General features: G+C 38.8%; 1 protein-coding gene across 4 annotated transcripts in view; it reads right to left on the bottom strand.

Annotated features, from left to right (window-relative positions):
• Window positions 1-13,480, bottom strand: part of LOC145779408 (uncharacterized) — a 158,767-nt gene continuing 145,287 nt past the window's right edge. For all 4 annotated transcript variants that reach the window (XM_082590991.1, XM_082590992.1, XM_082590993.1 and 1 more), the window contains one exon: window positions 1-142. In XM_082590991.1, the coding sequence (XP_082447117.1) occupies window positions 65-142 (78 nt within the window). In that variant the 3' untranslated portion in view covers window positions 1-64. The remainder of the gene's footprint in view (window positions 143-13,480) is intronic.

The raw sequence follows: 13,480 nt of genomic DNA, 5'->3' as shown, positions 1-13,480 counted from the left end.
TTAAAGAATATTGAAGTCAGCATTCACTTTTTACAAAGGGTTGTTGCATACTAGTTGGCTGTCACTAATTGCTTCCGCTCGATGGGTAGTCCTCTCCATAGCGAACAATCGGAACACGGTTCACCGTCAGACTCTCGATCACCTGTCATGTGTACATTTGAACATATAATCCATTACCAATTTACCAGTGGTTCCCAACCGGGGACGATTTACATGATTTCAAGAGAGGAAGAGTTAATTGTTGAGTTACGGGGATTTCAGTGGAGTTAAGAGTTAACCGAGTCATTCAATGTAAATGCGTTTTTGCAGGCGAGTGATGAGAGCCGAGGTAGCCTCAGTTCAGTAGGCCATAGGCCAAAGATGGGGGGTCAGTATTTCTATCTAAATCGGCGTACTGTTATAACCATGAGACAAATCGAGGACATAAGTGAAGGGCTTTTTTGCCCTTTTTCTCGACACATTGTGGCGCTTCATGAAGGTCACTTCGACCTGATGAAGTCATGGAGAGATCGCTGGGAAACCATCTCACGGCCCAACCAGTTCCAAGTCATACCAGACACTACGGTACCACCTGGCTCAGACCTGCCAAGAAAAGAATGGGTAACTCTGAATCGCCTCCGTACTGGTGTTGGTCGCTTCAAGCACAATATGTTTACCTGGGGATTGTGTGACTCACCAGCCTGTGTTTGTGGTGACTGTCAAACAGCACAGCACATCATAAATCACTGTCCAGTGTCTCGACCTGAAGAACATGTGAATCTCATAGACCCTGATATGAAGACACTGCTCTGATTGCAACAATTGGGAGATGTTACCTGAATTGCTGCCTCATAAGCAAGAAGAAGATAAGTGAAGGGGTGCCATTTCACAATCACTTACATGCCTTCTAGTGTCCTGCCAAAGACACAGCCACATGCTCTTGAGTGGTGTCGAACCGACGAACGTCGAGCCAGGGCTCTCGCCTTTCACACCTCGGCCATGCAGCCGATGCTACAGTACAACGACCGAAAGAGAAAGAACGCTCGAAAGGTTGGGAACCACTGCAACTGAGCTTTTTTCCAGGGTTTCTCAAATCACTCTATCCACTTATGCAAAGTGCCACTTGATTGATGACACAAATCACTCAAAAAGTGTTTCAAGCAAGTTTTTATTTTGGCAAAACAAGAGTTTAACTCTTAGAAGGTTGGGCTCCTGGAGTCTTGCTCAGTTTTTTTTTTTGGGTGGACAGTCGATTCTTCTTATGCTTTTGGAATGATATCTCTGTTATTTTTTAAGGCACGGGTTTCAAAATTTGGGATTCACTTTGTAAAATTATTCACGCTGAGCATATCAGAAAATTAAAACTATGTGAATTTTAGAACTGCTCATATACGTTGAAATGTTGAGGTGACTTATGGCTGTAATTGTAGCGTGAGTTTACACATTATTTTTTGGTAGAGTAATGAAGAACATGCATTGCAATATTGTGATTGAAATTTTTTTACATAATTTTACATACAGCCAATTCCCTTCACGCTGTGAAACAGTTAGGATTAACGAGAAATGGGCCAAATTAATTACTTTCATCCAGCTGGTGGGAAAATTTGAACAATAGAATATGAAATATTTCAGAGGATGTACTGAGAAATGCCTTATATCGCTCAATTTATAACCTTTCTTCATTCAAAATTTCAGCTCAATAGAGGTGAATAAAAGTTAGGAAAAGTCAAGAAATCTCGTAGTCGCAGTCTCAGTGGTTTTAGAGATACAAATGTTGATAAAGTTGAATTGACAGCCCTCAAAGCCCAACCTTCAAAGCGAAACGGAAGATGAATACTTTTTTTTCAGAAAATCAACTGAAGAAAACAAAGAAATTTTGCGGCAAACCAGTTTTATCTCCAAAAAGTTTTATGTGAATTCTTAAAAGCCCTTGCTACTGCTCCAACAACCCAACCAGGCTACATCAACAATGTTTCAGAAGCAAAAATACTATATAGTTAATAAATCAAATATAGTTATTACTTTCTAAACCAGGGGTGTCAAACTCAAATGCACCCCGGGCCAAAATTTAAAAATCAGTACAAGTCGCGGGCCAGACTAGTTCAATACTTATTGCAAAATATTTTTCAAGGAACTTCCGACTTTGCAACAATAGGTGGTTTTGCCAGCGAGTTTGAACATATGGGATGCGCATTTTCCGAAACATGATTAAAGTTTAAAAAAAGTAAACTCAGGTCAAGTCATATCTAAAGTCAAGATAGGACTATTAAATAAAGAAAAATATCAGTTGTATTCCTTGGTTATGGTTTTCAGTACAGCCTTTTCAGAGCAGCGAAGGAAAGCAATATTCAAACTAAAACCGAAAAACACAAACATGCCTCTAAAAAGCAAGAAAAAACCTACACGAAAGTTTACTTTGCGCATTTGTAACGCATACTACTTTAACCCCGATACTTGGCTTCTCATTTTGGATGCAAGTTTGTCAATGTTTAGGGTCAAGCTTTCAGCTGCAGAAATCCTCATGATTGAAGACAGGTGTTCATCAGTAAGGCGACTCCTGTGTGAATTTTTGTTTATTTTCTTCACAAATCGCCAGATTTCTTGATTTTGGCAATAAATTCGTCAATACGGCCTACCCAGAATGTCCTTTGATGAAGCATATTGAGGACTTTGGCTCGTGCAAATATGCACTGTACAGTACTTATAAACTAAACATTTATTAAGTTTTAAAGTGCCTCTGACAGGAAAATAAATTTGCTAAATTTACCTAAGATACCAAAGAGATGACACTAACAAACTTCCGTGACCAGCAAATAGTAAAAAATATCAACAGGCTAATAAGTTACACGCTTGCAAACTTTCGTTCACTTTCGGCGAATCTGGCACTCATTCAATTGCGAAAATAAAAACGACAACCTCGCTGTGACGTCACCGTGGGTGGGAAGGATACATTCTTTCTCTGTGGTGAGTTGGTAAGGTATGGTACGACTACTCCAAAACGTCAATATGTGGGGCTCTATTGGTCTAAAGCAGGGTTGTCCAAACTTTATGGGACGCGGGACGCATTCGGCAAGGAAATTAGATCGCGGGCCGCAGTTGACATTTTTCCTCTTATACACTGTCTCACCGTACCAGATGTAGGCTAACGTAAAACACGTACATGTGTAAATGAATCTTTATATTTATCATAAAAACATATTGGGGAATAGATTAAAGAAGCTAAGATGTGAATACTACGAATAAGAGAGTTTTGGAAATTTTAACCCATTAAAAGCCGCCACAAGTTCCCGTTGCTCTTTTTAGGAAATATTTCAGCCACAAAGTTGTATTGTCATAACTTTTGAATTAGTTTAAAAAAATTTGATGATTTTTACTTTTTTGATGCATTTTTTTGTTTGCCTTTTAAAAGGACACCGGCCACATAGTCAAATGTAAATCTCGCGATACCTTAACATAAGAAGGTGTTTGTTTCGGTAGAAATTTGTCAGATCTTACTTGAAGGACGTTTCAAAGTTATTGTATGAACATATTATATTCACGGTAACCATCGGCGTAGCTAGTGGGGGGGTGTCCCCCCCAGTGGGCAGTCTCCCCCTCGGTCGTAAGCTTGTGGCAGTAGAATATTTTTAAACGTAAACGAAAAAGCATAGTCAAAATCTTTTTTGAAATGGAGTTGGCTCGTATTCTATTTGCTGGTTCCTACTTCACGCGTTCAGGGGTGTAAAATCATGGTCCACCGCGGGCGGCACAAACCATAGCGATACGCCACTGACAGTCGTCGGCTCCAGCTCGTGTCTGAGCATTGGTTTCGTCATCAAATCGAATTTGGCTTTGGATGGTGATGTCATATATGGCTTTGGAGGCCAGTGTATGATGGAAAAGACGTGGGCAAAAGTCACATTGTATGAGGGGTAAGGATTGTATGGAGGGAGGGACGTGGTAGTTTTAACTTTTCTAGTGTTCGTTTTTCTTGGGCTTTTTGTATCCCTTTTTTTCGAAAATTTCCGTGCCTTCCTTAGATCTTTTTCTGCAGAGTAATCTGTCACTAGCAAGGTTTTCCCATGAATCCAGATCAATGTTTGCATGGTTGAGGGAGACTTTCAGCTAATCTTTGTATCTCATTTTTGGTCTTCTGGAGGGGGGTTTCCTGTCTCTAGTTGTCCCTCCTCGTTGTTCCTTCTCATGACATGTCCTGTCCAGCGAAGGCAGTGTTGCAATATGGTGACTTCTGAACTGGGCAACCTAGCGCGATCAAGGATTGCATCTTTGGTGAGACAATCTTCCCAACGAGTGCCTAGCATTTGACCCAGTTTCCTCTGCTGAAAATTTTCAAGACTTTTGATGTAACGGCGGTATAATGTCCAGGTTTCACAAGCATAGAGAAGAGTGGATAGAACGACTGCCCGGAGGACCATAATTTTTGTGCGGATAAATATAGCATGGTTGTTGAAAACACGATGGTTAAGTCTTCCATAGGCACAATGTGCTGCTTTTACACGATGTTCAATATTCTTTGACAGTGTTACAAACAACCAAAAAAATGTGGCCATGTGGCCGGTGTCCTTTTAAAAGGCAACAATAAATATAAAGCAAAATAAACAAATAAAAGAAGCAAAACCTTACACAAATTAGAGTGTAGTAGGAAGCACAATATTACAGAGTATCAAACTATGAAGAAACATAATTCATATCTATTACCAATAGGCAATAAAACATACATGTTCCTCCTCACTTCACTTTATCGGGCTCTTCTCATTTTTCAACAATTTTCAAACTTTCACAAAATTCAGAAAAAGTACTTTGTTTGCAAATATTTATCAACACCTTCCAAAACAGACCCTAAACAACTACTAGCAAGTCCAAAATGATTCAATCAAAATAAGATGATGCAATACTGATGCATTCAAAACGATGTCCTTTTAAAAGGACACCGGCCATGAATGGGTTAGCAACGTCAGTAGACCAGGAAACCTTAAAAATAACTGACAAGTATGAATAAGAATAAACCATAAATTTATTCGTAAAAAATATTTAAGGAAGTACGTAAAACGGTACAGTTTACTTAAAATTCAGTGAGATGGGTGTGCCTGTATTTTGGAAGCCAGCTCCTTTGTGTCAATGTCAACTGAGGTTAAGGCTAAACGAAGGCAGGCTTCGAGAGATGTTTGTTTAAGTAGATTCCTCTCTTTGGATTTAATCGACTTCATTGCGGAAAATGCTGCTTCACAAAGGTAGGTACTGCCAAACATTGACAGCAAGTGCAATCCAAAACGGCGTAAATTAGGATAATGCTCTTCAGAAAGAAGAGGCCAAAATTGAGTGATTGGCAGTGTAGCTTTGCTTAATTAAACCTGGTCACTTTGCAAGTCACACAATTCAAGCTGCAAATCGTCATCGGCTTCTGATATAGTTATAGTCAGCGGAGCATTGAATACATTGAAGTTTTTCTCAAGGTGCCGGAAATCTTGAAATCGCTTGTTGAAGTCTTCAATCAGGATATCATACTTGGTTGTTATGTCACTTATATGCGGATTTTTATAAATTTACCATTTTAAGGTTGTTTTTATAGGGTCGGCTTATATGCGAGGATATACGGTAATTTTTAAAAGTTTTCTGGAAGAGGCGGCGGGCCGCATTGAAGGAGGTCGCGGGCCGCATGCGGCCGCGGGCCAGGCTTTGGACAACCCTGGTCTAAAGCATGTACAAAATGAGAATTACCGAAAGGAAAAAGTCAACTTATTTTTACTATCAGGTTTAGATCAAATAGATTGAGTTTATTTTTATCAAACAGCATCTCAATTCAATTGAAATTGCAGTTTTTCTAAACTCTTGTAGGGCTACAATTTAGATAATTTTTTATTTGTCCTAATCTGGCTATAGCCATTTGCAGTGTAACAGCATTATCTCACAGACAGTACACTTAATTTATGGTTGAGGTAGGCCTAGGCTAATGCCTGGAAATGGCTGTTTATGTGACAGAGTCAGTGACAAAGACGTGTGCTATATTTTCATGCTTTCAAACAAAACAAGGTGCTGAGAAGAAAATAGTCAAAGTTTTCTTCAAGTGTTCGAAAGTGGGATGGACCATACAAAACTAGTCGTATATGTTCTCTTCACTTCACTGGAGATGATTTTGTTAACACCACCAACCCGATTTGGATCTTCTCAGCAATGAGTGGCGTGATGGGAACTGTAGGTGGTGCGTTTGCCACAAGTGCGAGTCTATGTCCCAGCCCAATGAATGTGTATGTTGCCATGAAGTGCCATAGACGAAAGAACTTTTGAAGAAAGACGCATCTAGCTGTGTTACCAATTTGACCGATTTTGAGGTACACTTACATTCCGCAGTTTTGAGGACTTTTTTTATGAGGACCCGGAAGAACTCGAGAAAAAAACAATAAACCGAAAGGAGAAAACGGAGACCTATCAAAAGAGTAAGGATGCTACATTAGGCTAAAAATACCCTAAACGCTCAAGAATGCACACTAAACGAAGTGATTTTATTTCCTTGCAGGCAGTATCGGTAATTAGTCGCTTACAGGCATGTATTGGAGTGGATACTACAAGGTGGTGCTCTCAGAAGCAACAATCGGATTGTGCTGCCGTCATGCATTGTTTGGCAAATCCGAAACAATTTTCAAGTCCAGATGGCTGTTACACCGGATTTCAATGGCCAACTGAAGGCACATTATGAGGGAGAGAGAGAGAACTTTTATTTATTTATGAATAGTGATGAATGATGATTCGTACGATTTCTTCATTTTTCACTTCAAGCATATTTTAGGTTTTGTAGGCACGTATCCAGTACAGTTTTATTAAACTGCAAAAAACAATAAATCTTTGAAAAAAGCAACCGCTTGTACCAACTCCGACCAAACTGTGATCCACCAATTACATCTAGAAAGCATTTGTTTCATCCGTCGCTAACAACGCCCACTCACGATGACGTAATACCACCAAAGTCGTCCCAGAGCAGTGAAATACGGAGTTTCGCCTGTGGTGGCGCTGCGGAACTGTCGTTTTGTATAAATTTTGCCCTAACCAGTCGAGGTTAAGATTAAAAAGTTCGCTAAGCATAATTTTGCGCTAGAAAATGCTTAGAAAATTTACTATACTTGGGTCCAACCTGTCAGGGGCACTTTAATCACGTATAACTTCATTATTGTTCAGTTTATTTATGTAAGTTTATTATTGAGTAAAACTTCAAGTTGTTTGTGATGCAGCATATCGGCGGGCAGATTTAAAAGGAATATTGGCTTACCATCCTGAGGGCCAAAAAATGTTGCATCGCGTGCCGGATTTGTCCCGCGGGCCGGGAGTTTGACCGTGACACGACAGTTCATCGAACGACAGTTTATCGAAAGACAGTTCATCGAAACGACAATTCATCGAAACGACTGTTTATCGAAACGAGAGTTTATCGAACGACGAAGCACATATGCATAGCCGTAGGAGATGGGGGGGGGGGGGGCAGGGGGGGTGGTCGCTCCCCCGCTGAAAAAAAAACACCGCAAATTTGGGCAAAAATCTGCACTTATTTGGGCAAATCAATCTTATCGTGATGTTTCGATATTTTATCAGTTTAGAAAGTTTACGTAATTGTTATAATTTATGAGATACATTAATATTTTCCAATCAATTACGGTATGTAAAATGCATTTTCATCTATTTTGAAAATTATTGCATCTGGTATTGCAATTTGGGCAGAATGATAAGCTTCGATTTAACACCTGCAAAACGTAAAGTGTAAAAGAACATATTTGGCGAGCAAAGTTAAGCTTAGGTCTATTAGTACCGATATTCACCAGCATGTACGTAGGCTGTATTTCTTCACAGGTGAGATTTATAAGCTTGCTGGGTAGTCTACTAATAACCTTATGAGGTTTTTACTTCATGTCCTACTAATGTAGTTATTCGAAAAATTATATTTGGGCAAAAATGTCCAGTTATTGGGAAAATCAATCTTACCATGAGTTTTCAAAATCTTTCTAGTTTAGGAATTTGTTTATAGTGTTGCATTTTGTATGAAATATATTAACATTTTTCTTGAAATGTTAAATGTAGTGTCATCAATTTTGGAACTTTTGTATTTGATATATTGCAATTTGGGCAGAATGTTAAGCTTCGATTCAGTATATATTTGCAGAATGTAAATGTAAAAAAATGCAATTAGCAAGCAGAGGTACCGGTAAGCTTATTACTGATGTTCATTAGGATATACACAACATTTCTTCATTGGGGGAATTTTAAAACACTGCTGGGTACTGGTAATCTTATGAGGTTTTTTGCTTCTTTATCTATATTCTTGTGATGTATTTATTTGTAAAAATATTTGGGCAAAAATGTCCAGTTATTGGGAAAATCAATCTTACCATGAGTTTTCAAAATCTTTCTAGTTTAGGAATTTGTTTATAGTGTTGCATTTTGTATAAAATATATTAACATTTTTCTTTAAATGTTAAATGTAGTGTCATCAATTTTGGAACTTTTGAATTTGGTATATTGCAATTTGGGCAGAATGTTAAGCTTCGATTCAGTATATATCTGCAAAATGTAAATGTAAAATAATGCAATAAGCAAGCAAAGGTAAGCTATTACTAATATTTGATTAGGATATACAGTATACACTACATTTCTTCATTGGTGGAACTTTGAAACACTGCTGGGTACTGGTAATCTTATGAGGCTTTTTGCTTCTTTAAATAAGAACCTTCGGATGATCCGTTTAGGTGAAACAGGCTGTTAAGGACTCAGATAGTAATAACTATATTTGATTTATATTTTACTGATGTATTTATTTGTAAAAATATTTGGGCAAAAATATCCAGTTATTTGGCAAATCCATCTTAGGCTACCATGAGTTTTCAACATCTTACCAGTTTAAAGACTTTGTATATTTGTTATAGTGTACGGTAATATTTTGCATGAAATATACATTAAAATTTTCCCATGAATGTAAACTGTGCCATCTTCAATCTTGGAAAATATTGTATTTAATATGTTGCAATTTGTGGAGAATGGTAAGCTTCGTTTTAGTATCTGTGAATTTTCCATTGTTTGATTTCATGTTTTTGTGGGCTACAGTTGAACTGTTTTCTATAAAAATAAATTTTTGTCTTAACAACTGTTTGTCTTTGCCGGTCCTAGGGTTGATATGCTCAGCTATTTACCATATATGACACTGTATTATAGCAATCAATGATCAAATATATAGGCAAGTGTTATGTTGCTTTTGCATCCAATTCATGCAGTTAATATAGCATGCAATGTAGACAGTATTGATGATGTTGTCTGTATTTTCTGGCAAGAATTGAATTTGAAGTTATTGCCTACGGTAAATGAGTTATTTTAGTTCAGTGCCTGCGATTTCACTAGTTGCTTCATCATGAACTTAGAATATCTTGGTAATGATGTTAATGAAAAAACATTGGCTATAACTTCACTGTACCGGTAATATGAAATCAATAATCATACTAATAGCAACTTAGTTTTGTTCAAAGGTGCAAATTTGATGTGCATAGTATGATAAACTGTCGAATTCTTTTCAGGTTGTAAGGTTTTAAGTAGCATGGATTAAGTAATGTTACTAGTTTGATAAGTAAATATAGGTTGTCATTTTAGAGTTTTTCAATGCAAATTTACGAATCTTGACTCTTGATTTTTTTAACTATCTTTATAATGAAAAGATTCAGCTACTTTTGGTCTGGCTTTTTATTGCAATTGAGCTAGAGATTTTGAAATGATCTGACGACATGGATATTTAGCCACTGCTGTCCAGTTATTGTTGAATTCTCAGTTTAAATTGTTGTTGAGTCCAGGTAGGCCTAATATATATACATATTTTTGTGCCACAAGAAAATTATTTCAATTTGATGGTATATTTAGTTTAAAGTTAATTCAGCCTTGTTTTGCTAAGTTGAACGTTTTGCTGCCTGTGTTTTTGTACACCGCCAAGTTGATGTCTGTGAAGTTTTTAGACTGCACAATCACAGAGGTTATGAGTAATTTTGTGTTTTTGAAAATACATACGCAAAGACACAATTTGGGCAAAATTTGGAAAATTTGGGCAAAATTTGGAAAATTTGGGCAAATTTTGTTCGCCCCTCCAAAATGTTTTACTCTCCTACGGCTATGCACATATGCAATGGAATACTCAAGGGTTAGGGGTTAGGGGCTAGGGGTTAGGAGCTAAAGGTTAGGGGTTAATGGTTAGGGGTTAGAAGTTAGGGGTTAGGGGTTGGGGTTAGGGTTAGGATTATGGTTAGGGGTTAAGGGTTAGGGTTTGGGTTAGGGTTTGGGTTAGGGTTTGGGTTAGGGGTTAGGGGTTTGGGGTTGGAGTTAGGGTTAGTGGTTAGGGGTTTGGGTTAGGGATTTGGGGTTAGGGTTAGTGGTTAGGGGTTAGTGATTAGGGTTAGGGTTTTAGGTTAGGGGTTAGGTTTTCGATTAACTGTCGTTCGATAAATTGTCGTTCGATAAACTGTCGTTCGATAAACTGTCGCTTCGACAAACTGTCGTTTCGATAAACTGTCGTTCGATTAATTGTCGTTCGATAAACTGTCGTTCGATAAACTGTCGTAGTACCGAGTTTGACACATAGCCTATGATCTAAACCTTTGACAGCCTGTTTCACCTAAAAGGAGCATCATCAGAAGGTCCTTATTTAAATAGAATATATAGCTATATATAGTTAATATGTGTCAAATATAGTTATCACTTTCTAAAACCTCTACAGCCTGTTTCACACTAAAAAGGGAATCGCTGGTTTCCCAAATCCAAATAACAAGCTGGATTCCTGTACAGGAGGTCAACCTTAGACAAAGTCACACTATTAACACAGGACATTGTGGAAAGTTTTTCGGTAAAAAGGAAAGCCTGTGCTGTGTTTGTTGATCCAACAGCAGCCTATAACAACGTTTGGCACCGTAGCCTTATCTACTAACTACTCCGCCTACTACCGGACAGACACATGGTTAAAATGATCATGGAACTCATCCACAACAGGAGTTTTACCCTTAGCACTGGAAGCGGAAAGCTGAGTAGACTGCAGCGCCTCATAAACGATGTTTATGAGGCGTCGCATGTTGGTAAAACCACAGGGATAAGTCTTGGCACACTTCCTTTTCAACGTCTATATGCACACTGCACAGCCTACCTTGACGGCGTACCATCTACAACATCTGACAAATATACGTATGCTGATAATGTGGCCATTTTGCACTTTATGAAAGACTGGCAATCATTAGAAATGACTGAATGGATGCCTGCGCTCAACACCAACAGAGTAGCCTACTTACCAATCCTTGCAGGTATCCAACCTGCTGAGCTTCGCCGAAAGGGAGCTTGGCTCTTCGGGTAGAAAATCTTAACCACTTGCTCCCACAAAACTCGACTTTTCATCTTAGGAATCTTCTCCGCAGTTAAAGTAAATACGCTGCTATGTACCAGGTCTGCCGTGATTTGTTTGAACCCAATATCCGCCATTTTCAAAGTTTTCGAGATAAACGACTTTCTGTGTTTATAACTGTATAATTACCTAGGTAAAACACTCAAAGTTGATTTTTGTAAGGCTCGAACGGACAAGTAAATAAAAATTTTTAAGAATGAAATTTGAGCCAGATTTTTAATTGTTTATTAAAACATGGCGTAGATTTGGTGTTGCCAGATAACTAGTTATAAAAAATGTATTACGTTTGTATGGTAAAACCTAATATAAGCTTGATGAAACCTAAAGTAAGCCTCTGGATTTCTCCCAGAACTGTGTAGTGTGTAGCCTATCATTTAGTCACTGTAATCTGTAGATAACCTTGCTGATATCACAGAAGCCTGCTAGGTTAAAGGATATCGCCGATTTAAAATCAGTTGCTGGTAGCCTACTTGATTACCATGCCTTCATTTAAGGCTATCTTAGGCTACTACATTGGCTACACAGCATTTGGTACGGTTGATCAGAAATGACCAAACACACTGAGTAGCGTACTCCCGGGCCTCTGCTTTAAAATCTTAATAATCGTATGCAAGCTAAGTTATTTAGCGTACCGTAAAGTCAACTAAAAACAAGGATGGCGAGGCGAACTCTACCAATTCGACAAACACTGGACACAAACGTGCAAAGACAGATAAAATTATAAAGATATGGGGAAGGCCTTCGTCCTGCAGTGGAACAACAATGGCTGACAATGATGATGATGAAAGTCAACTAAGCCATCAGTAGCCTACACCAGTAGGCTAGGCAAAATCAAACTGATCAGCGAGACGTAAGTGATACGGCATTTAATGAAAAGAAAAGCTAGTGTGTTTGAACGGACATTTTTAGGCTTACCCAGTGATTAACAACATTTTAGCCCAACCTACTTTATCGAACGCTTTTAAATATGGTTCACGTACGGTAACTGAAGAGATGTAAAAGGTGGTGAAGTAGCCTGCTGCAATGCTGCTGAAATTAATTTTGCCTGTCACGTGACGATATCCTGTTACGTGATTGGAGTAGACGAATATGTTAGGTTTCAGAAAATTATTCTTGCACAGATTAGAATATGTTAGGTTTTACACACCAATTATCTCGAAAACCATACTACACTGGGGCACAAATTTTTGTCAGGAGAGGCATGAAGTCTTGTGGCATGAAGTCTCAGTGATGATCATTAACCTTAACCCAGCGCAGCACATTGCATGGAAGACATTTGGAATGCAGCATCCTCCCACAGACACCAGGGTCCATGATTTTATATATCGAGCGGTGGGGTGCCCCTCCTGGTATGGACCTGCCCCAGTGGACTTGGGTCCAGCTCAATAAAATTCCAATGTGCAGCGCAATGTGCAGTGCAGCCCTGAAATGTGCAAACCCACCCTGAAATCTGAACAATCCTGGACAGGTCTCTCACCTACCGTCAACACTTGGAGTCAGTAGGCTACAGTCACTTATCATGAAACTTTCCTATTATCAAAAGTGATCAAAAGCAAACAAAATCCAGGTTGACCAGTAGAAACATTCATACAATTTTCTTGCAAAACACAACCGGACGAACTGCGACAGTTGGCTAAAAATCGCCGATTTTCGTGGGCACCATAGCCCCAATCTATGCTCTAGTAAAATGATGTAGGCTACACTTATCTGGAGTAGCAGTGTCCATATCTAGAGTAGCAGTAACACTGTCCACTGCCATCAAGTTGGCATTGCTATCAATAGCGCTTTGCGTATTGTGACTGGATATCTGTGGCTTACACCATCAGACAACCTTCCTGTCCTTGCAGGTATTCAACTGGATGGGCGACGTCGCGAAAAAGCCATCTCTTATTCTTGTACCTCAACCACTTATTCCAATCAAGGCTCTATGAGTTTGCAAGTGAGAAACTCCGGCGACTGAAATCAAGACACCTATTAGTACAGGCACCACTTCTGATAAAAACTGCTGAAGACCAATTCATCAGTGCAGTACCTAAGCTGACCATCAATCGAGCTCGGAGTTTGATTGATTGATTGATTGAATCTTTATCCTCGGAC

Source organism: Aplidium turbinatum, chromosome 11, assembly GCF_918807975.1.
Source record: "Aplidium turbinatum chromosome 11, kaAplTurb1.1, whole genome shotgun sequence".
NCBI classification, from domain to species: Eukaryota; Metazoa; Chordata; class Ascidiacea; order Aplousobranchia; family Polyclinidae; genus Aplidium; species Aplidium turbinatum.
This window is presented reverse-complemented; position numbering and strand designations above follow the sequence as displayed.